The 25,214-nt window shown below is 38.2% G+C and overlaps 1 protein-coding gene across 3 annotated transcripts in view; it reads left to right on the top strand.

Annotated features, from left to right (window-relative positions):
* Nucleotides 1-25,214, top strand: part of CCNB3 (cyclin B3) — a 69,011-nt gene that overhangs the window by 12,525 nt on the left and 31,272 nt on the right. For all 3 annotated transcript variants that reach the window (XM_079124532.1, XM_079124530.1, XM_079124531.1), the window contains exons 2-6: nucleotides 1,567-1,678; nucleotides 3,413-3,499; nucleotides 15,850-15,980; nucleotides 19,792-22,882; nucleotides 24,164-24,259. In XM_079124532.1, coding sequence (XP_078980658.1) covers nucleotides 1,583-1,678; nucleotides 3,413-3,499; nucleotides 15,850-15,980; nucleotides 19,792-22,882; nucleotides 24,164-24,259 — 3,501 coding nt within the window. In that variant the 5' untranslated portion in view covers nucleotides 1,567-1,582. The remainder of the gene's footprint in view (nucleotides 1-1,566; nucleotides 1,679-3,412; nucleotides 3,500-15,849; nucleotides 15,981-19,791; nucleotides 22,883-24,163; nucleotides 24,260-25,214) is intronic.

Below are 25,214 nucleotides of genomic sequence, written 5' to 3'. Positions count from 1 at the left end.
TTATCAGCTCTGCTGGGATTGGGCTTTCTTTGCCTGTAAATCTACTTGGGAAACTCTTTGTCATTTAAGTCCAGATCAACTGTTATCTCTTCCATGAACCCTTCCTTCACACCCTGACTTAGTACTGTCTTAGTTCAGGCTGCTATAACAAAATGCTATAGACTGGACAACTTCAATAGAAAACATTTATTTATCACAGTTCTAGAGGCTGGAAAGTACAAGATCAAGGCACTGGCAGATTTGGAGTATGGTGAGGATCCATTTTCTGGTTCATAGATGGTCATTTGTTGTATTTGCACATGGAGAAAGGGGCAAGAGATATGAGCATTAATCCTATTCATGAGGGCTCTGCCCTTATCAACTAGCCCCCTACAGGTTCCATCTAATAACATCAAATGGGGGGGTTAGAATATCAACATGTGAATTTTTTTGAGGGGCAAACATTCAGTCCATAAGAAGTATCTACCTTTGTGGGATCATTTGCCACATTTTTATGTTAATGTTAGAGTTTTGCATGTAGATACCACTAGGATAAATCGCACAATTTGTTTCTGTTTGTATCTCTTTCCAATAACTACTGTTACATAGTGGTAAGTTTGTTGCATTGCCTTTGGGGGTTTTTCTTATGGAAGTTTGTTCTTTGTTAAATGAACTTTGAAATCGAATGTGGGTGGAATTACAAGGACATTTGTATCTGAAAATAAATTGCCTCTTGTATGTCCAAACAACGATTACTTATTAATAATGTATTTACTTGTTAGGGGCACAAACACACACACACACACACACACACACACATTCTAATTAATGAGGACTCACGACTCACAAACTAAAGAACCTTTAAGAATATAAAGTGGGGTCCCCTACTGAGATAGGCAAAGATAGGACTCTCCTGTGGGTTATAATGACTGTTAAATTCTTATGAAAAATGATTTTCAATAATTTCATTCCTTCTATCTCATCTTTTGAATTTTTTCTTGCCAGGTATCTAGGATTGGCTAAGAGTTTCTTCTGATTAAATGCAGCCTTTGAAGACAGTGTGGTCTATCATGTATAATGTGTGTGGTCATTGGCTTGTCTTCTCTATTAAACCATTATAATTGCTGTGTTCAGGACTCCTTGCCTTTTAGAGAACATTAACTCTGTCAGTTTGTCTCCAAACCATATGAGCTATTTTGGACTTGATTGTTTTCAACCCCAAACTCTTATAATTGTTCACAAGCCTATATGAGGGGGTAAGTCACACTGTTGAGTACCTACAGAGGATGGGAGAGATTATGCTGGGCTTTTTATATAGAATATCTCATTTAATTTGAACAGCACCTTTTAGAGGTAGGCATACTTATTTTCATTTTATAGATGAGGTCGCTGAAGCCCAGGGAGTTTTAAGTCACTTGTCCAAGCTTAATTGGATTCAAACCAAGATTTAATCCCAGATCTGCCCACTTCAAAGTATGTTTTCTCCTGGCAATGCTATGGAGAGACAGGTTTTTTTTGAAGAGTCTCCAGAGAATTCTGTGATGTTTCTGGTGAACGATGTTTTAAAGAATCCCTTTCTGATTGCAGCCCTGCCTTAGACAAGATGCCACTGCCACTACTACCCCAAAGCTCCAAACCTGAAACGAAGAAATTTCAGTCTGGAAAAATTGTACCGTGTGATCATGACCACTCCAACAAGGTTAGAACAAGTCATGGTTTTTTTCTGAATAGGGTTTCACATAGTTTTTGTATTGACTCAGTACCTATCCTCACTCCTGAATCGTTTAGAATATGTCTGATTAATCTGAGAAAATGGTGAGGGGTGGCAGCCCTTAAAGTTGAATAATACCAGCAAGTTAGAACTTGGGGAGAAAGTACTTTCCCATAAATGTATAATTCGCATGAAGTTCTACCTCCACAATTTTCAAAACCAAACAATATTCATTTCTCATTAATGATCCTGTCTGTATTCTTTCTTTGAGAAGTTCCAAGCAACTCGCCCAGAGACTGTACATCCTGGAAAAAGTATGAAGATTATATCAGTAAATGCGTAACCATGCTTTTTATAGATACAGGTTGAGTATTACATTTGACGAATATAGGTACAGTTTAACTCTGCTGTTTTGACCTTGAGGATAGTCTGACATTGTTATTCTGACCCTGGTATGTTCCATGTTCAACATCACACATATCTTAATCAGAATTATACTGACACTGATGAACTGTCATCAAGAGAGTATTTCCTAGAACAAATATAATTAGGCCAATTTAATTTTTTTGATTGTTTTTCTCTCAGTGCAGATAAACATTTGCTAATCATGTTCACCTTATTTAAATGGTTTTCACGGAGGGGTCAGGTTTTTCCACTTAAAGTTATCAGGAAAGATTTGATGTATTGGTCAAGCTTTTGTCTGTATCTATTTTTCTTGTTGGATAGCTGCCATTTTAAGTTTTCTTTTGTGGCAGTTATTTCTCCAAACCCAACTTTCCTGGAGCACATTTTCCAAATCTAAGTTTTATTTCTACTGTTGGACTGATTTTTTTTATACCAGTAATATTAAGTAGGAATTGGAAAGTAGCCTGACAGTTTTTTTCTCAACTAATTTGTGAGAAAATAATATTTTATTTTTTTGCTAATAATTTCTACTAAGATTATCATGAACAAGACAAAAGATTAATAGTTTACTTATTTCTCAGCTTAATCAGTTAGAAAACAGAAGTAATTTTTCTCAGCTTTTCAAGGAGTGTTACATTGTGCTGGAATAGCTTATTGAATCATGAATCCAATTCTTTGTATTTCTGATCATTTACTGTGCCATGTACTAATAGTTACTGGCATACCTGGGGAAGAGAGCAAATGGTCAGATCCTGGTGTCCTGTTTCATATTGTAAGAATTCTCTGATATAGGTATAAAGTAGGATTGTTCTCAGAATTTCATAAGGGAAATCTGAGACCTAGGAGACTTTCACTAAATAAAAGCTGTTAAGTAATAGAGCCCTGCAGTATGCCTTGCCCTAACTTCTAACCTCATAGAGATGATATTACTCATTTCAGAGTGGGTTGTCTTGCATAGATACGCAATACCTAGGAATAAAACCCCCTCTACTCTAGAATATTCACCCTTCCTCTTCTCCCTCATCCTTCCCTTATATTCACTAACACTAATTCTGAGAATTCACTAATTCTGAGAGTTATACTGAAGGTCACCTTGTCTCTTCACAGTCTTGTCCCCATTTTCAGTGACAATCACCTTCTGGGATTCTATTACCATCTCTGAGAACTGAAATATTCATTTGTTGTAGTTTATGTGACTTATTATATATATCCCTAGTTACTTGGAAATTCTGGAATTTTCCTAAGCCCTGAAGATGACCCAAAGTTCCTGGAGGGACTGTTCACAATTGGATATATAATTTATCTCTTATTTTTCAGAAGGGAGAGAATCACCAAGCAAAAATATCTCCATTTTCACCTCAAGGGATGGTCAAAAAGAGATCAGCTTTTGATGATATTACCAATGTGAGTATGCTAGTTCAATTCTTTGCTGTGATTTTTGCACAAGCCTTAGATAATCTCTTCTCTGAAGTATCTTTCCAGTTACTGGACCCTGACCCTCTCTGGAATGTTAAGAGCAGGTTTTATTTAGAATCAATGACCCAATTTTACATACTGCATGGGCTTTTCTACTGACACATACCATTTGGGTTAATTGGTTCCCTGGAAGTACCACTTAGCATGATTAGCAGATATGAAATTATGGATCACTATGAGAACAATGGAATATCATATTTTCCTCAAGTCTAGAGGTGGCTCAGCTGTCTGCCTAGGCTTTGAAGATAAGTATTTTGGTGGAATCATTGTAGTCTATGGCAATATATATCAATTCAAGTACTGTGGGTATTTTGGGCAGGACAGTTTTTCTGTTGTGCAGAAAAACTAGTTTTTTATTTTGGATTTTTCTATCTACACAATAGGAAAGACCTCGGCCAGCATATCTGTCTCCCAGATATTAAATTCCATCATCATCCCAATCATAGTGACAATCAAAAATACTTTCTGAATCCACAGAACCATTGAGAACCATGGTTCAAGGGTTTGGTCTTCAACTATGAAGATCTAGAAACTCAATTTTGAGTAGAACTATTGAGTATACCTCCAAGTCGCCTGCCTTCTGGTATTATTAAGGTACCAGCAAAAATGAGAATTAATAAAATATTGTTAGTTGAATATAGAGTCAGGACAAATGATAGTCTTTGGCCTTAGAAAATAGTAATAACTGAGTGCTTACTATGTGCTTGCTAGGCACTAGTCTAAGCACATTTTCCTATATCAACTCACTTAATCCTTGTATAACCCTATGAGGCAGATACTGTAATTATCTCTGTTTTACAGATGAGGACTTTCCCTTTATTGACATTGAAGTCTATTTCATCTAGGCTACAGAGAAAACTGGTGAAGTATTCTTGCCTCTTACAATAGAGTATTTCTGCGGCTGCCAAAATACTTGTATCTACTAGGTAATTCTTTAACCCACTAGGCAAGATTGGATAAACTCTAACAAGGTTCTCTTCTTTGGATCCCTGCTCTTCAGAAGTAGTATAACCATCTTTCTAGTAATGCAGTGTCTTTTCTCTGAAGATTCCAGCATGTATGTTAACTTTCTATGTAATTTCAGATTTACTATCAGTTGGTTTAAAGAACTCCCTTACACACAAACACCTGTAAGTTTAGGTTCTTTTCCTGGCTTATATAACCATGAATCTAGAAAGTTGGCTAAAATAAAGTAGCCACCAAAGCAGGAACAGATGCAATCCATCTTTGTGTAACTTTCATTTACCTCCAAAGTCTGTGGTGGGAATATAGTGGAACTGTGCAAGGTATCCTTGTCAATTTAGGCTACTATAACAAAATACCTCAAGCTGGGTAACCTATAAACAACAGAAACTTATTGGTCTGTTTTACAGACTGGGAAATCAAAAATCAAGGTGCTGGTGGATTTGGTATGTGGTGAAGTGTCCATTCTTCATGATTGATATTTTCTAGCTGTGTCCTCACATGGCAGTAGGACAATTGAGCTTCTTTAGGCCTCTTTTATAGGGGGATTAATCCCATTCATGAGGGTTCTCCTCTCATGACTTAATCACTGTCCTAAAGGCCCCATCTCCTAATATTACAACATTGGGGATTATGTTGCAACATATGAGTTGAGGTGCAGACATAAATATTTAGATCATAGTAGTCTCAAAGCATGTAAGAAACCAACATTCTTACCAAGTCTCAGTCCTTTTTCCCATGAGGTTTATTTCTCCATTCAGAAATAACAGGCACAAATGAATCATACCAATAATAGGAAATCCATGCAGATATCCAGGACCTTCCTAGTTCTTCAACCAAGTTCAGTATCTGTTCAGCCACATCCTCATAGGGGGACAGAGAATGGGGTACAGGGGATCCCAAAGCAGTCTGTAGCTTTCCAGAAGCTTAGAAAGACCATTTCTCTTTTGTGTTAAAGTTCTAAAGATCATTTTGGTCACCTTGAATGGTCTTTGGTGCTTTCCATAGAGAGTTCCACCAATATAATATAAGCTATTCCTAGGATCTAGAGTCTATAGATGGCTGAACTTAGACCTATTTGATGTTTGAGGGCTCCTTATTCTGTGAATTTTAGGGATTCCCTATGTGATGATTTGTTTTTCTTTCAATATTACTAGATCTCCATGTCCCTATCTGTGTCATACTCTTGTCATTTGCTACAGTGAGTTCCTGACCTGACAGAATTGATCTGTCTTAATTACTTAATAAACTGAGTTTTTCTTTCCATCTCCTTTATCATTTCTAGGGGGAAGAATTTTTGACATTAGAGCTGGTGCTAAGCCAGTAGACAAGGAGATAGGGATTATACCTTTAAACCATTTGCTTAGATGGTTTTGTGACAATAGGATTTTCATTTCTATTCTCCTGTTTCATATTATGAGGAATTACAGGTAAAGGTCCCCTTAAGCTTACGTCTGAAAATAGCAGTGTTTTGAATCTGCACAAATGGCAAATAAAAGGTTTCACCTTGAAGGTTGAGGTCTCCACCTCTCTTCTGCCAAGAATGCACCTCTTTTCCCATTCTGAATCTTGACTGCACATATGAATTGTTTGTGAAACATTGGGTGAAGTTAAATGAAAACCTTACCAAGCTCTTTGAGAAGCCAGAGGTGGATAACTTGAAGTATTAAGAAGGAAATTCCTACTGGTTTGTAGTTGCTTATTATGATCTGATGATACACAGGCACTCTTTTTCTACCCTTCATTTGAAATTAAGTTCAAATTTACAGTGTTGTAGAAAGAAAAAATAGTGCAAGAAACACCCCTGTACACCCCTATACATACATTATAGGCCCTTTATCCCTAATTACTTAAGTGTTTATTTCCTAAGAATAGGAAAATTGTCTTATATAGCCACAGAACAGTTACCAATTCATGTTGATAATTTTTTATCATATACAGTATATATTGAATAACATTATAATAAATATAATAAATAGTTATACATTTACATTGATACAGCACTTTAAAAATATTTTTTAGATGTTGATGGACATTTATTTTATTCATTTATTTATTTGTGATGCTGAGAATCAAACCCAGTGCCTCACACATGCTAGGCAAGTGCTTTACCACTGAGCCGCAACCCCACCCCGATACAGCACTTTCTTTTTTTATTGTAAACAAATGGGATACATGTTGTTTCTCTGTTTGTACATGGAATAAAGGCGTACCATTTGTGTAATCATAACTTTACATAGGGTAGTGTTGTTTGATTCGTTCTGTAATTTTTTCCCTTCCCCCCACCCCTCCCACTGCTCTTTTCCATCGGTACAGTCCTTCCTTCCTCCATTCTTCCCCACTCCCTAACCCTAAACCTAACACTAACCCCTCCCAACCCCCATTATGTGTCATCATCCACTTATCAGTGAGATCATTCGTCCTTTGGTTTTTTGAGATCGGCTTATCTCACTTAGCATGATATTCTCCAATTTCATCCATTTGCCTGCAGATGCAATAATTTTATCATTCTTTATGGCTGAGTAATATTCCATTGTCTGTGTGTGTGTGTGTATATCACAGTTTCTTTATTCATTCATCAATTGAAGGACATCTAGGTTGGTGCCACAATCTGGCTATTGTGAATTGAGCAGCTATGAACATTGATGGCTGTATCTCTGTAGTATGCTGATTTTAACTCCTTTGGATATAGGCCAAGGAGTGGGATAGCTGGGTCAAATGGTGGTTCCATTCCAAGTTTTCTAAGGAATCTCCACACTGCTTTCCAGAGTGGCTGCACTAATTTGCAGCCCCACCAGCAATGTATGAGCATACCTTTCTCCCCACATCCTCGCCAACACCTATTGTTCCTAGTATTTTTGATAATCGCCATTCTAATTGGGGTGAGACGGAGTCTTAGGGTGGTTTTGATTTGCATTTCTCTTATTACTAGAGATGTGGAACATTTTTTCATATGTTTGTTGATTGCTTGTAGATCTTCTGTGCTGTGTCTGTTCATTTCCTTAGCCCATTTGTTGATTGGGTTATTTGTATTCTTGGTGTAGAGTTTTTTGCGTTCTTTATCGATTCTGGAGATTAGTGCTCTATCTGAAGTATGATTGGCAAAGATTTTCTCCCACTCTGTAGGCTCTTTCTTCGCATTGCTGATAGTTTCCTTGGCTGAGACAAAGCTTTTTAGTTTGAATCTATCCCAGTTATTGATTCTTGCTTTTATTTCTTGTGCTATGGGAGTCCTGTTGAGGAAGTCTGGTCCTGAGCCGACATGTTGAAGATCTGGACCTACTTTTTCTTCTATAATCTGCAGGGTCTCTGGTCTGATTCCGAGGTCCTTAATCCATTTTGAGTTTAGTTTCATGCACGGTGAGAGATATGGGTTTAGTTTCATTCTGTTGCATATGGATTTCCAATTCTCCCAGCACCATTTGTTGAAGAGGCTATCTTTTCTCCATTGCATATTTTTGGCACCACTTGTATGAGAAAATTGTATTTATTTGGGTTTGTGTCCATGTCCTCTATGCTGTACCATTGATCTACCTGTCTATTTTGGTACCAATACCATGCTATTTTTGTTACTATTGCTTTGTAGTATAGTTGAAGTTCTGGTATTGCGATTCCCCCAGCTTCATTTTTCCTGTGAGGATTGCTTTAGCTATTCTGGGTTTCTTATTCTTGCAGATGAATTTCATGATTGCTTGCTCTATTTCTGTAAGGTACGTCATTGGGATTTTAGTTGGAATTTCATTGAATCTGTATAGCACTTTTGGTAGTATGGCTATTTCTTTAGTGTTCTGTAGTTCTCATTGTAGAGGTCTTTCACCTCTTTTGTTAGATTGATTCCCAAGTATTTTATTTTTTTCGAAACTATTGTGAATAGGGTAGTTTTCCTAATTTTTCTTTCCAAAGATTCATCACTTATGTATACAAATGCATTAGATTTATGAGCATTGACCTTATATCCTGCTACTTTACTGCATTCACTTATGAGTTCTAAAAGTTTTCTTGTGGAATTTCCTGGTTCCTCTAAGTATATAATCGTATCATCAGCAAATAGGGATAGTTTGAGTTCTTCTTTTCATATTCATATCCCTTTAATTTCTTTGGTCTGTCTAATTCCTCTGGCTAGAGTTTCAAGGACGATATTGAATAAAAATGGTGAAAGGGAGCATCCCTGCCTTGTTCCAGTTTTTAGGGGGAATGCTTTCAGTTTTTCACCATTTAGAATGATATTTGCCATGGGCTTAGCATAGATGGCCTTTACAATGTTAAGGAATGTTCCCACTATCTCTGTTTTTTCTAGTGTTTTCAGCATTAAGGGATGCTATATTTTATCAAATGCTTTTTCTGCATCTATTGAAATAATCATGTGATTGTTGACTTTAAGTCTGTTGATATGGTGAATTACATTTATTGATTTCCTGATGTTGAACCAACTTGCATCCCTGGGATGAAACCCACTAGATCATGGTGCACTATCTTTTCAATGTTTTTGTATGTGATTTGCTAAAATTTTTTTGAGGAATTTTGCATCAATGTTCATTAAGGATATTGGTCTGAAATTTTCTTTCCTTGATGAGTCTCTGTCTGGTTTAGGTATCAGGGTAATATTGGCTTCCTAGAATGAGTTTGGGAGGGTTCCCTCCTCTTCTATTTCATGGAATACTTTGAGAAGTATTGGAATGAGCTCTTCTTTAAAGGTATTGTAGAACTTGGCTGAGAACCCATCTGGTCCCGAACTTTTCTTTGTTGGTAGACTTTTGATGACCTCTTCTATTTCATTACTTGAAATTGGTCTATTTACATTGTATATGGCCTCCTCGTTCAGTTTAGGCAATTCATATGTCTCTAGAAACCTGTTGATGTCTTCAAAATTTTCTATTTTGTTGGAGTAGAGATTTTCAAAATAGCTTCTAATTATGTTTTGTATTTCAATCGTGTCCGTTGTGATATTTCCTTGTTCATTCCGAATTTTAGTGATTTGGGTTTTCTCTCGTCTTCTCTTTGTTGGTGTGGCTAAGGGTTTATCAATTGTGTTTATTTTTTCAAAGAACCAACTATTTATTTTATCAATTTTTGTATTGTTTCTTTTGTTTCAGTTTCGTTGATTTCAGCTCTGAGTTTAACTATTTCCTGTCTTCTACTACTTTTGGTGTTGGTCTGCTCTTCTTTTTCTAGGGCTTTGAGCTGTAGTGTTACGTCATTTATTTGTTGAGTTTTACTTCTTTTATTGAATGCACTCCATGAAATAAATTTTCCTCTCAGTACTGCTTTCATAGTGTCCCAGAGATTTTTGATATGATGTTTCTTTGTTCTCATTTACCTCTAAGAATTTTTTAATTTCCTTCCTAATATCTTCTGTTATCCATTCATCATATAATAGCATATTGTTTAATCCCTAGGTGTTGGAGTAGTTTCTGTTTTTCACTCTTTCATTTATTTCTAACTTCAATCCATTATGATCTGATAGAATACAAGGTAGTGTCTCTATCTTCTTGTACTTGCTAACATTAGCTTTGTGGCATAATATATAGTCTATTTTAGAGAAGGATCCATGTGCTGCTGAGAAGAAAGTGTATTTGCTCTTGGTTGGATGGTATAGTCTATAAATGTCCGTTATGTCTTAATTATTGATTGTGTTATTGAGATCTATGGTTTCTTTGTTCAATTTTTGTTTGGAAGATCTGCCCTTTGGTGAGAGAGGCATGTTAAAATCACCTTGTATTATTGTGTTATGGTCTATTTGTTTTCTGGAATTGAGAAGGATTTGCTTGACATACATGGATGAGCCACTGTTTGGGGCATAGATATTTATGATTGTTATGTCTTGCTGATACATGCTTCCCTTAAGCAGTATGAAATGTCCTTCTTTATCCCTTCTGACTAACTTTGGCTTGAAGTCCACATTATCGGAAATGAGGATGGATAACCCAGCTTTTTTGCTGAGTCCATGTGCATGGTATATTTTTCCCCATCCTTTCACCTTTAGTATATGGGTATCTCTTTCTATGAGGCGAGTCTCTTGCAGGGAACATATTGTTGGATCTTTCTTTTTAATCCAATCTTCCAGTCTATGTCTTTTGATTTATGAGTTCAGGCCATAAATATTCAGGGTTATTATTGAGATATGATTTGTATTCCCTATCATTTGGCTCATTTTTTAATTTTTTTATTTTTTTGACATGACTTGGTTCCTCCTTTGTTTGACAATTCCTTTAGGATATTTCCTCCCTTTGCTGATTTGCTCCTTTGTTTTTCATCTCTTCCTCATGGAATATTTTACTGAGAATGTTTTGTAATGCTGGCTTTCTTTTTGTAAATTCTTTTAGCTTTTGTTTATCATGGAAGGATTTTATTTCATCGTCAATTTTGAAGGTAAGTTTTGCTGGGTATAAGATTCTTGGTTGGCATCCATTTTCTTTTAGAGCTTGAAAAATGTTGTTCCAGGCCCTTCTAGCTTTTAGGGTCTGAATTGAAAAATCTGCTGATATCTGTATTCATTTCCCCCTGAATGTAATTTGATTCTTTTCTCTCACAGCCTGTAAAATTCTGTCTTTATTTTGTATGTTAGGTATTTCCATTATAATGTGCCTTGGTGTGGGTCTGTTGTAATTTTGTGTATCTGGAGTCCTATAAGCCTCTTGTACTTGGTTTTCCATTTCATTCTTCAGATTTGGAAAATTTTCTGATATTATTTCATTGAATAGATTGTTGATTCCTTTGATTTGTGTCTCTAAGCCTTCCTCAATCCCAATAATTCTTAAATTTGGCCTTTTCATGATATCCCATAGTTCTTGTAGATTCTGTTCATGATTTCTTACCATCTTCTCTGTTTGTTCAACTTTGTTTTCAAGGTTAAATATTTTGTCTTCAACATCTGAGGTTCTGTCTTCCAGGTGTTCTATCCTATTGGTTATACTTTCTAAGGAGTTCTTAATTTGGTTTATTGTTTCCTTCATTTCAAGGATTTCTGTTTGTTTTTTTTTCAATATCTCTAACTCTTTATTGAAATGATCTCTTGCTTCCTGTATTTGCTCTTTTAAATGTCGATTGGTACGCTCATTCAATGCCTGCATTTGCTCTTTCATCTCATCCTTTGCTTCCCTGATCATTTTAATTATGTACATTCTGAACTCCCTTTCTGTCATTTCTTCTGCCATGCTGTCATTGGGTTTTATTGATGTAACATCTAGATTTGTTAGAGGCATTTTCTTCCCTCGTTTTCTCTTATTGTTCAGGTATCAGTGGACTGCTGAGTTATTGCAGATTTCCTCTATTGACTTATAATGTCCCTGAAGATTTCTAGTATATCCTGTCTTAGCCTTCAGTAGCCTGAAGTCTTGGAGGAAGTTGATAATGTGGTGCTCCACAAGGAAGCTGCCTCTCTAGGGGTGGTGGCCTTCAGGTGGGGTATATTCCCTGCTAGTGGGCAGAGGTGCCGCCACTTGTTGACCAATGGTCATCCAAAGGAGAACTAGGCTGCAGGCTGAGGCGAGGCCTGTTTGGGCCTGTGTCTCTGGTTTTACCGTCCTTGTGGGAAACCCTCACCCGGCAGTGAAGACTCACCCGGAGGGGTGGTCTCGCTGGTCAGTTCCCCTCCTAGAGTTTCCCCTCAATCCACAATTACCGCCTGGGCTGGGCAGCCTTCCTCTGCAACGTTCCCAGGGTCCCAGACTTACCTCCTGGGCCTGGGATCCTCACCCTTCGCAGACGAGTCTCCGTAGGCTGCCCCTCCTCAGAGAAGCTGCCCACAGTCCTGAAATCTTCACTCCACCCCTCAGCTTGTGTCTATGCGGCTTTTCCACCAAGAAGCCGCCTAGGTCCTGGGACCCTACTCTGCACCTAATCACCTGGCTATGCGGCCCCTCCCCTGAGCAGCCACCTGGAGCCCTGTACAGTTGCTCTGAGTCCAAGTGACCCGCTGTGCACCTCCTCCTCCTCCAGGCAGCCGCCCAGAATTCCAGTGCGTTTGCCACGAGTCCAAGCAATTCACTGGGCACCTCCTCCTCCCGACAGCCGCCCGTAGCCCTGGTGCAGTCAGTCTGAGTCCAAGTGACCCGCCGTGCTCCTCCTCCCGCTCCTCCTCCTCCACCTCCTCCTCCTCCTCCGGGCAGCCGCCCAGAGCTCTGGTGCAGCCGCTCCGAGTCCAAGCGACCCGCTGTGCTCCTCCTCCTCCTCCTGGCAGTCCCCGGTGTTCAGGAGCGGTCGCTCTGAGTCCAAACAGCTCACCGCGCAGCTCCTCCTCTGGGCAGCCACCCGGAGCCCCGGCGGGTTGCTCTGAGTCCAAGCGCTGTGCTGAGTGGCCTCCTCTACGATGCTCCCAGTTGTCTGAGTTCACCGCTCCAGTGGGGGGAGGGGTGTCTTGTTGGGCAACTCTACTTCACAAAGTTCCCTGTGTTCCGGGACTACCGCCCCATCCAGGACACCTCTCCAACGGGAGAGACTCACCCGTCGGCTTTGAGTTGGTTCCAACTCTCTCAGTATCTCCTCTTCTTGAATCCTGAGTCCTGGAGCAACATGAAATGCAGCCACCCTCTAGTCCGCCATCTTGAAAAATCCCCATACAGCACTTTTATGTAATCAATCATGCATATTCCAGTTTTGTCAGTTGGCCAACAATTGTCCTTTATGACATTTTCCCCCTCCAGTAAAGGATTGAGTCTAGGATCACATATTGCATTTACTTACTTTGTGTTTAACCTCTTATCTGGAACATTTCCATAAACTTTGTCTTTAATGATATTACCACTTATGAAGGATACAGTCGCACACAACTCCCCCTCTTAAAAAAAAAAAAGCAGTCCTTATTTTGTATTTGTCTGATTTTTTTTTTCTTGTGATTAGATTAATGTTATACATTCTTGACTAAAATGTGTGCAGGTGATGCACTGTCCTTGTAGGATCACAGTTGAAGGCACATGCTGCCTACTGGTCTCTCATTGGTAATGCTGTTTATTTATTTTTGTGGTACTGGGAATTGAAACTAGTGATAGTCTACCATTGAGCTACATCCCAAGCCCTTTTTATTTTTGTTTGAGATAGGGACTCTCTACATTTCTCAGGCTGGCCTCAAACTTGCAATCCCCATTGCCTTATCCCTCTGAGTAGCTGCAATTATAGGCATGCACTACTGTGACCAGCTGGTAAATGTTATTTTCATCACCTGGTTAAACTGTTGCCTGATTTCTCCCCTGCATAATTATTGTTTATTTTTTTCGTCTTGCAACTAATAAGTAGTCTGTAGGACATATTCTTAAGAGCTTGCAAATAATTTGCTCTTCATCAAAATGTCCCCTAGGTGGGACAGCATCCATTGATGATTTATGCCTAAATTAGTCTTTATGATGATTTTTTCTAACTCTAGCACTCACTCCTCATTTACCAGTCTTTCCCTGGCATTCTCCTACAAGCTTCAGCCTTCCCTTCTTCCCTGTAATTATTGGTGTGGGTTCATCAATTCCTGTGGTATTTAGTGGTTCATTGTTCGCTATTATAGTTTATTTTAGTGCTCAAATTATCCCAGGTTTGTCCACTAAGAGTCCCTGCAATATTACTGTGTCCTTGTGACATGCTTTCAGTATTTTTTGAGCATTTTATTTCTAACATAAAAAAATATTCCAGGCTCATCTTATGCCAGCTGTGTCCCCAGCTCTATAGCAAACCATTCTTCCTAAGAGTTCTGGTTTCTCTCAATGGAAGTGATATTAGATACCAAGGTCTCAGTACTAGGTGTGTTACTGGGGTATTTGCTTTTTCTGCTCTTCCAGAACATAGAGGTAAGAAATTTCTGTACATGTGCTATGGTTTGGATATGTGGTATCTCCCAAAAGCTCACGTGTGAGACAATGCAAGAAAGTTTATAGGTAAAATGATTAGGTTATGAGAGCTTTGACTTAATCAGTGCATTAATCCATTAATATGGATTAACTGGGCAGTAACTGTAGGCAAGAAGGGTGTAGCTGGGGGAGGTAGGTCACTGGGGGAATGTCTTTGGCATTTATATTTTGTCCATGCCTTTGGGGTTTATTTTTTTCCCTGGTGAGCAGAGCTCTCTCTCTGCTTCCTGATTGTCATGTCCTGTGCTGCTTTCCTCCTCCACACCCTTCTGCCATGGTGTTCTGCCTCACCTTGGACCCAGAGCAACAAACTTCTATGGAGTGAGACCTCTGGAAATGTGAGACCTAAATGAACTTTGCCTTCTCTTTGTTATTGATGTTTGTTTTTAATGCCAGGTCTTTTGGTCACAGAGGTGGAAAAACTGCCTAAAACAACACAAAAACCCACACATATGTGACTTAGGCATACATTTATCTATATACACAGACATACACACATACCTATTTTGAGAATTCATGAATTTTCACAGCTCCAATTCTAATGCACAGATTCTTTCTTGTATTCCCTGATTCCTATTTATATGTTCCTTCTTCTACTGTAAACCTGGGTTTCTAAGAATATCAACCTGATTAGTCAATATTATAATATAATCAAGAGTTCCAAAATTATTTCATTTATACTCCTATGATAAAAAGACCCCACTAAAAAGTTTCAGATTTATTTGTTATATCCATTCCCCAACAAACCAATCTTGATTGAGAATGTATACTTTGAGGGTAAATAGTTCAATACTGTGTTTATAAGATACTTGGATTGGTTGTTTGTTGTCTTATCTTAGGTTTTCTTTTTTCCTTTAATGTGATTGTAATATTTATTCAAATTAGGTTCATTTGTTTCGCTTAAAAGCTATAATTTTTAAATTTATTTTTTATGACATTATTGATAATTCCATAATTTTTCCTATTGTTTAATAGAGTTTGTCAGGATTAGAATCTGATCAAATTCCTGAGAGTCCCATGTTAAATAAATGTCACTAAAAGAGACAGAATAATTTTATCAAAGGTAGTATTGTGTTAGAGGTCTATCCCCCAAAATTAGTTGATCTTGGCATATCCAGACAGAAAATCCAGTCATATTCCATTTGAACATCTTTTTCAGACCAAAGTGGAATGTGATATTAACAAAACTTATTTTCAGTTATTTGCCAGTCAATATACCTGGCATGGAGATCAGAATTATATCTCATATCCTTTGGAATAGCAGCACTTAGGGATTCTACTTAGCTAATATATACTAGTACTTTATACTTTTTTTTTCTGCTGACTTTCACTGTTATTGATTGTAAGATATTTGGATTCTCACTCTCGGGAACACACAATTGGTCAGGATGGAGATGTGGGTTCAGACTTTCTCATAAGAACCACATATGGGGGTAAGTTGTGGTACTTTTCACTTTCCTTTCTTCTCCTCCCCTATTTTTATAGGCTTCTCAAAGTCAACTTGCAAAGTCCAAGAAGGAAGCCAGTAAGGAGATTGTAAAAGATGTTTCCAAGAATATAAACAAGAACAGACGTGCTTATGGATTAGCTAAAAACAAGGAGATAAAAATGAATAGGTAAGAGGGGTCTCAGATGGTATTTTTTTTGGATGGGAAAAGAGTGCGACATCCTTTTGTCTTCCCTAAGAATACATTTAGTGAGCCACAGTGGTGACTACCACATTTACCCTGGGTGGTGAGGTGGGCTGAGCTATGGTTGCTGAAGAATTATAGGCTACTTCTCTCTCTCTTTCATAGTGTGTGAACATATAGAAAGTTGTTATCATTGAGAAATTTGCCAAAAGACCTTATGTTAATCATGTCTCTCTTTTGGTAATTCAGTCCTGATTTGAGCTTGTCTGTGCATGGGAGTGTGAAGGCAACTTAACTTTTCAGGGACCCTCAGCATATAACTGATGGTTGACCAGTCTGCTTATCCCATCAGAAGCTTTGAGTGTAATTTACCCCTTGTTACTTAAGAGAAATTACTATCTCCATAGGCCAAATACAGGTATCTTCCAACTGTTACAGATAACTGTTCACATGTTCTACAAGTAGAGATGAGCATTAACCATCTAAGATGGGAAAGATTTTGCTTCTGGGAAAACTTCTTTGTGGTGCTGGGAATAAAACCCAGGGCCTCATGAATGGTAAGCAAGCACTCTAAAACTGAGCCATATCCCTAGCCCACTCCTGGGAAAACTTTTACTGGAAGAAGACTTAGAAAGTAGAGAATGAGACCTTTCAATATTCTTTCTTTATTCTAGTGGGAATTGCTTCTTTAGAATTTCTTTTTCCAATCTGCATTTGAATAGATTAGGTAGATGGCTATAGCAGGGCTATGTGTAGGTTCCAGTGAGTAAGATAAAAAGGTTGGGATCTGAGTGTGGTGCTACACAATCTGTAATAGTGCCTCTTGGGAGGCTATAGCAGGAGGATTACAAGTTCAAGGTCAGCCCCAGAAATTTAGTGAGACCCTAAGCAACTTAATGAGACCCTGCCTCAAAACAAGAAATAAAAAGGGCTTGGAGATATGGGTCAGTAATAAAGCACACTTCTGAGTTCAATCCCCAGTATTCTCCTAACAACAAAAAATAAAAGGTTGGGAACTCCAGAAAATTAACCTGCTGTGTGCATAGAACTCTTTGCTAATTACCCAGCAGAAAGAAATCAAACCAGAAAATTAACATTTATCCCTACTTGGTTTCCTGCTGAAATGCAATTCATGGGGTTATATAAATATTTGACCTGATGTTGGCACTTAATTGGATTTTTGATCTATTTTTAGTTAATTTTTGTTGTTATTTTGCATGGAGATATCCAGTTTGCCCAGTCCTGAGAAGACTAATCTTTCTCCCCTTGTATTGGCATACTTGTCATAAATCAATTCACTATAAATGTAAGGGTTTATATCTGGACTCTAAGTTTTATTCCAATGACCTATATGTCTATCATTACCAATCATTATGCCAGTACCACACTATCTTGATAGTACCTTTGTAGTATGTTTTGAAATTGGGAAGTATGAACCCCTCATTATGACTTGGATCTGAAAAGTCCCCCCAGAAGCTTGTGTGTTGAATGCATTATCACCCATGCAACAAGGTTCAGAGGTGGAACTTTTAGGCAATGATTAGGGCTCTGATCTTACCACCAGATTAATCCATTGATAGCTAAATGGACTACTGCGTGGTAACTATAGGCAGGTGGCATGTAGCCTCCTTATCATTTCCCTCATCATATGGGGACACATTATACCATCATTAACCATGATGTTACCTTTTGTATTTTTTTGTAGATGCCTTTATTAGCTAAAGGAAATTCCTTCCTATTCCTAGTTTGTTGAATGATTTTTTTATGAAAGAGTAGGATTTTTATCAAATGATTTTTCTTAATTTATTGATAATGATCAAATTTTTTTTATTCCTTTAGTATATTGTAGTACATGAATTGAATTTTGGATGTGAAACTAACCTTGAATTCCTGGGATAAGTCCTACTTGGTTAAGGTTTCTTAACACTTTATACATTGCTGGGTTTGGTTTGTTGAGGATATTTGCATCTATAGTCACAAGAGGTACTAATCTTTAGTTTTCTTGTGATGTCATTGTGGTTCTGGGTATCAGAATAATACTGGTCTTAAAGAGTGTGACTGGGGTGTGGCTCAGTGGCAGAGTGCTTGCCTAGCACACATGAGGTACTGGGTTTGATCCTTAGCACCACATACCAAATAAAATAAAGGCATTCTGTTCATCTACAACTACCAAAAAAAAAAAAAAAAAACTAAAAAAAATTGAAAGAAAAAAAGAGTGAGTAGGAAACAAATTCTTTAAAAATCAAAACTAAAAGAGTGAATTGAAAACTTTCCTACATTTTCTGTTTCTTGGGAGAGTTCATGAAGAACTGGTATTAATTCTATAAATATTTTATAGAATTCATCATTGAAGCCATCTATGCCTGTACTTGTCTTTGTGGATAGGTTTTTGATGATTAATTCAGGGTCTTTACTTGTTAAAGTTCTATTCAGATTTTTAATTTTCTTCTTTAATGAGATTTTGTAGTCTGCATCTTTCTAGGAATTTGTCCATTTCATCTAAATTATCTAACTTATTGGCATGAAATTATTCATATGATTTCTTTAAGTGTTTTTAAGTGTATGAATTTATCAGCTATTCAAAACAAGCCTAGAAGAAGATATTATTATGATCCCCATTTCATAGGTGGAAAAACTGAAGTATAGAGAGTTAAACTTACCTAGTGTAACCCAGGTAGTAAGTGGAGGAGCCAGGATTGGAATTCAGGCAGTCAATATCCAAACAGAATGGATGTTCTTATTTGTTCTATTTGAAGACTGACTCTAAAAGTTCTCATTAAGAAGGACCTGCAATCTGTCTTGTCAGGTAGAACCTTTGAGACACTTTTATTTAAATTGCTCAATTACCTTTTACAACGCAGTAGTTTTTATTATTTCTTAGAGTTCTACAGCTATTACCACTATCTGATTTTTGAATTTTTCATTACCCTCAAAAAAAAAAAAATCCCATGCCTATTAGGAGTCCTTTTCCTTTTCCAGTCTCCCTCTCCACCTCCCCCTGATCCCAGCCTCAGTAACCATAATCTACTTTTTGTTATTGATATATCTGTTCTGAATGTTTCATATAAGTGGAGTTATATGATATCTAGTCTTTAGAGGCACTTATTTCCCCTGTACAGTGATGATTTTATTTACTTTCAATTATTATTCTTTTCTTATTCTGATTTCTAGTCTTCTAGTGATTTGGTCACACTAGGTTAGTCACTCTAATTGGTCATAAAATGCTATTCAGAACAAAGCTTTGCATCTGACACATGTGACAAATTTCTATTTTGGTCTTTTTTATTACTTTCATTGGAAAAGCGTCATCTGAATAAGCCAAGGTGAAGGGAATGTGATTAGATACCACCAAAATTAATTACAGTCCTGCCTCTCTCATTAACTTTCAAACGATACTAATTTGAGCCTATGTTTTACCAGATGTTTGGTGCTAATAGAGAAAGACAAATAAATGCAGCTGGTGAGGAAGACTGATACATAAGTAGAAAACTCATACAGAGTGATAAGTATTATAACAAAAGTATTTGTAAATAAAAGTAATGAATCATATGTGAGACAGCATAAAATGGATTTCAGGGGAAAGTTGTAGAAAAGTGTAGAGAACTAGGCATAGAAACTGTACAGTATGCTGCTTACTTGATTTGATATGGTTCCCATTGTTTTTTACCCTCTACTCTATGTCTCTTGGGGTTTAAATCCTTTTTTCTTCCAGACCTTAATTAATGTAGCAACAAAATGATAAGGCAGGTGAGGACTATAAGAACTACATTCTACTTAGACATTGTTTGCTTTACAGGTGTAAGTTGGAAATCTCACCAGTAACAGCTTCTGTCAATGTTGTGCCAAATATTATGGAGAAACCTCTCATTATGGACATATCCACCAACTTCAAAACACCAACTACTAAAGAGGCATCTCTCTTCAACAAGTCATTAGTTTTAGAAGAGGAAACTGCTACTGAGGAGATAACCATCAATAAGCCATCATTGAAGAAGTGCACAAATTATGGGGAGATGTCCCTATCGAAGAAGTCATTATCCTTACTGGGGCAGAATGACAACGATGATGAGTTTGTAATAGAGACAGTGACTTTGGGGAAGACACATAAACTTGAGGAGGCTGCCATCAGTGAGAAGATCTTATCCTTAAAGAAGAAGAAGTGCACATATCAGAGGAAGAAATCTTGTTGGGAGGAGTTGTGGACTTCCCAGGACAGTGATGATGAAGAAGATTCCTTCCTTATGGAGCCAGTGAGTTTTAGGAAGAAGCCTAAAACTGAGGAGTCATCTCCCAGTAAGAAGCAATTACCCCTAAAAGAGCAGCAGCATGACACTACAGGAATGATCTCCCATGTGATGAAGCCACTAGTTTTGCAGGTCACCACTGAAGAGAAGTCACTCACTAAGGAGCCACTGACCTTTAAGAGAAAACCTACTTCTGAGAAGGTGTCCCTTTTCTGGAAGCCATCTGCACTGCAAGAAAAGCGTGCCAGTGAACCAGAGGTGTCCATTTCGAAGACATCATTGACCTTGTGGGAGAAGATAGACTTGGAAGAAGATTCCCTTTTCAAGGAGTCATCAGCTTTTCAGGAGAAGCTTACCACTGAGGAGACAGTTATCACTAAAAGGCCATTTTTAAAGAGGAAATGCATTACTCAGGGGAAGTTGTCCTATGTGAAGAAACCAGTAGTATTGCAGAAGGTCACCTCTGGAGAGAAGTCACTCATTATAAAGCCATCATCATTTATAAATATGTCTACCACTGAACAGGAATCTCGCTCCCAGGAGCCATCTATGTTACAAGAAAAGCATACTACTCAAGAGGCTGTGGGCCTCTTGAGGACACCACAGGCATTGCAGAAGAATATGAATAATGAAGATAAATCTTCCATGGAGCTAGTTTCTTATATTAATAAGAAACATACTGTCGGAGAGACAACATACACAAAGAAGCCATCACCTTTGAATAAGAAGTTTAATACTCCAGAGATGAACTCCTGCTTGAAGCCTCAGATGGTCACCTTGGAGAAGAAGAAGTCACTCACTAAGGAGCCATTGATTCCACAAAAGGCCCCCACTGAGGAACAATCACTTCTTGAGGAGGCTGTGAGTTTCCCAAAGCAACATGCCATTGAGGAGGCAACCCCTGCCAAGAAGACTTTACCTTTAAAGAAGCAGCAGCCCATAACTCAAGGGACAGTGTCCCACTTGAAGAAGCCACTAGTATTGAAAACGGTTACTTCTGAGGAGAAGTCACTGGTTAAGCAACCATTGTCCTTTAAAGAAGAAAATGTACTTGTAGGGAACAAAAAGTGTACCACTTACTCAGTTTCCCTCCGGAAAGAACGGTCAGATGGGCAAGATATAATTGATAAAGAAAATAATTCCATTGTTCTTAAGCCAGTGTCATTTAGCAAAAAGGTTACAACCAATGAGACAGTCCTTTCCAAGATACCATTGTCTTTAAAGAAGAAGCAAACCCCTCAGGGAAAGGTGTTCCTTGTAAAGACGCCATTGGTCTTACAGAAGACTACATCTGAAGTACCATCACTGTGTAGGAAGCTGTTGCCCTTTAAGAAGAAGCCTACAACCGAAGAGAAGTTCTCCCAGGAGCCATTTGCACTGAAAGAGAAGCACACCACTCAGCAGGAGGTGTTTCTCTCAGAGCAGCCATTGTCCTTTCAGGAGAAGATTACCACTGAAGAAGAATCATATAGTAAGGATCCAGTTATTTTGAGTGAGAAGTCTATCACTGAGAAGAAATTCCTCTTTCAGGAGCCACTTTCTTTGCATGTTAAACCTACCAATGAAGATGATTCCCTTTTACAGAAGGCTTCGGTCTTACAAGAGAAGACCAGTACCAAAGAGGACTCCCCAACAAACCTGTTGGCTTTGCAGGAGAAGAACATCACTGAAGAGAAGTCCCTTTTCGATAAGCTCTTTGATTTGGAGAAAGAGCCCTCCACTGAGACAGCACCAAGCATAGAGGGGCAATTATCTTTAATGAAGCCTGATGCTCAGGGGCAGTTGGCTTTGCATGAGAATATTACCAGTGATGAGAAGTTCCTTATTAAGCAGCCACTGGTCTTGCAGGAGTTTCTGAACATAGAGAAGGAAGCTCTTTTGGAGGAGCCCTTGGTCGTACAGGAGAAACCCAGCATTGAGAAGGAGACTGTACTCAAGAAACCATTGATCTTGCAGAGGAATTCCACCACTAAGAAGCAGGATGTTCTCAAGGAGCACACCCCTAACACAGGGGCTCACTTCAAGGAATCTTTGGTTTTACAAGAGAAACCCGGCATTGAGAAGGATGCCATTCTCAAGGGGCCCATGACTTTGCAACAGAAACCCACAGTTGGCGGGGGAGGCCTCTTCATGGAGCCTTTGGCTTCACAGGAGAATCCCAGCCCTGAGATGGAGGCTACCCTGAAGGAACTCTGGGCCTTGCAGGAGAAGCTCAATATTCAGAAGGTGGCCATACCTAAAGAGCCATTAGCCATTCAAGAGAAGGCCAAGGAGGAAAAGGAAGACCTCTTAAAGGAGCCATTAGCCTTGCAAGAGAAAACTACCACAAATGAGATATTCCTTTTCAAGGAGATATTAGACCTGGATGAGAAACCTACCACTGGGAAGGAGCTCTCCTTTAAAGATCCCTTGGCTTTGGAAGAAAATTCTACCCATAAGGAAGACACTTTTTCCAAAACATTCTTGACCTTTGAAGTTAAGAACAACCCACATGTATCCAGCACTGCCCTTGAATCCAGAACAGATAAGTCCAGTTCTGCCAACACGTGCAATGCAGGGTCCAGTTCCACCAGCCAGTCCAGTGCATGTGAACCTGATTCCAAAAGAACTTTCTCATCTCAGAGTGGGAACACATACAAGGAGGTATTTATCTGCCTTTTTTTTTTTTCTTAAATTCAGTGATGTGTTCATTGTATTTTGTAGCTGCTAGAAAAGGGATTTTTGTTTTATTTGGTGCTGGAGATTGAAACAGTGCCTTGCATATGCAAAGCATATATTCTGCCATAACACCCGTAGCCTAAAAGAGGTTTCTTCTTGTTTGCTTGCCTAAGCAGTTGAGCTGTATGTAGTAATTTACAGGAGGATCCTCTCCCTAGGGAAAGGGAGATGTTTTTTGGGTTTACTTCTAGTTTTATTTAATGATAGGTGATGCAGAATCATCTTAGTTTTCATAGCTCGAGGTTATCCATAATATGGGATAAATTTTTGAAATTCTTTGACATTTTTCTTTTATAGCTGGCCTTGTAGATAGAATATCTTTTTTTTTCTGGTACCAAGGATTGAACCCTGGATCACTTAAACACTGAGCCACATCCCCAGACCTATACTTTTTTTTAAATTTTGAGACAGGGTCTTGCCAAGTTGCTCAGGACCTCACTGAATTGCTGAGATGGGCTTTGAACTCACAGTTCTCCTGCCTCAGCCTCCCAAGCTGCTGGGATTACAGGCATGTGCCACCACACCTGGCCCTTATAGACTATCTTGACTTCCTGATTTGCATATTAATAGACCTAAGCAATCAAAGTATTTATATCCACAAGCATCTGGAATATTTTACTATATATCCTTGGGCTTTCCAATATTGGATAAGCAATTTCATTCAGGAAATTACCTTTCTTAGTCATTTTAATCAGCATTACAGTGGACTTCAGTCAAAGATGAGGAAAGTTCACCAAGACATACCAAGGAAGGTGGTCTTGAAGTAAATTAGAAGAATAAAGGGATGAGATTTAACATGCAGTAGGGGAAGTAAACCTCATAAAGGAAAAACAACCTAGGTAAAGATGTAGAAGGGAGGAAGAGTCTACTAAGAATAATTGGGCCATATAAGGTACTTAAGAAGACAGATGACATAGCTAAAATAATAAATTAAGAATGCCTTTCTTAAAGAGTCAAGTATACTTTTATAAATGACACCTTGTTCCTAGGGCATGGTAGTCATATACTAGGCATTTCTTGATCACTGGACAATATGAGGATTGGCGGGTTAAGAGGTGCTCTGTGATAGCCCAGGATACATGAGACTTGAGGAACCTTAGCATAAGAATTCAGTAGGGAGAAAGAAGTTGCCCTTGATGGGTATGAGCTAAGATTTCCATGGACTTTTTCTTCTTCTAATATATCTTTTTGATGATTTCCAAATAGATAACCATACCAGAAGATGTTGACAAGGACCTCAGTGATCCAAGTTTCAATTCGATATATGTCAAGGATATCTTCAATTACATGAAAAAGAGAGAGGTGTGTAGGTATCTGGGGGTGGGCAATGATTTCTAGTCCTCATTTCCTTGTCAGCCTACAAGTTGACAGGGAAGGTAATAATAATGATGCAAACAACAATAATAATGACTACCATCTATTGGTAGCTTACTATGGGTTGGACATTGTGTTTAGGGATTTATAGACATTATCTTGTTTAATTCTCCCATTAATTTCGTTATAGTAGTTATTATCTCCCTTTTACATTTAGGGGAAATTGTCCAGAGTCTTTCTATACTAATAGAAAGAAATGTGGTAGAGTAGGGACAGGGACTAAAATCTGATTACCTTGAAGACCATAATCATGCTACTCTAGGTACGAAGGAGACAGTCTCAGACACAAAAATAATCAAGCAGTTCATTTCTGGGTAATTACTCTAAGAGATCCTTTAAAAGATCTTTTTCCTTCCTTTTTTTTTCTAGGCATGTTTCTGACATTGCATATGAGAGCACAACTGTTTTTGTTCTTAGATTACAACTTTTTGTTTAAGCTTTCTAACCTGGTGCAGTTTTCTTTTTCCTTTGAATTCTGCCAGTCTCCTTTACTACTAATATTCATCAATTCCAAATTTTCTTCTGTCTCTCTCAAGGGAGTACACAAGAACAAGATTATTAACCACCTAGAATTTTTATTAGGATGTATATAAATGGGTGGGTGAATATCTTATCCTCTCTATAGGTGGAGAACAATTGATTATCTGACTTCAGAGTCCATGCTTTTTCTAGTACATGAGTGTGTATATACACACATATGTGTATATATATTTTTTCTTGACTCTTAAGGGGGGTTATATCCATATAAACCCCATCATAAGTTGAAGCATCCTAGCTGAGACACAGATCACTATAGAATATAGATTATTTCCCCTGGTGATCATGTGTCTGACTGGGAGCTGTGACTTGCTGCTGCTGCTGCCCAGTATTGGAAGATAATTTT

Source organism: Sciurus vulgaris (assembly GCF_902686455.1).
Source record: "Sciurus vulgaris genome assembly, chromosome: X".
Lineage (NCBI taxonomy): Eukaryota > Metazoa > Chordata > Mammalia > Rodentia > Sciuridae > Sciurus > Sciurus vulgaris.
This window is presented reverse-complemented; position numbering and strand designations above follow the sequence as displayed.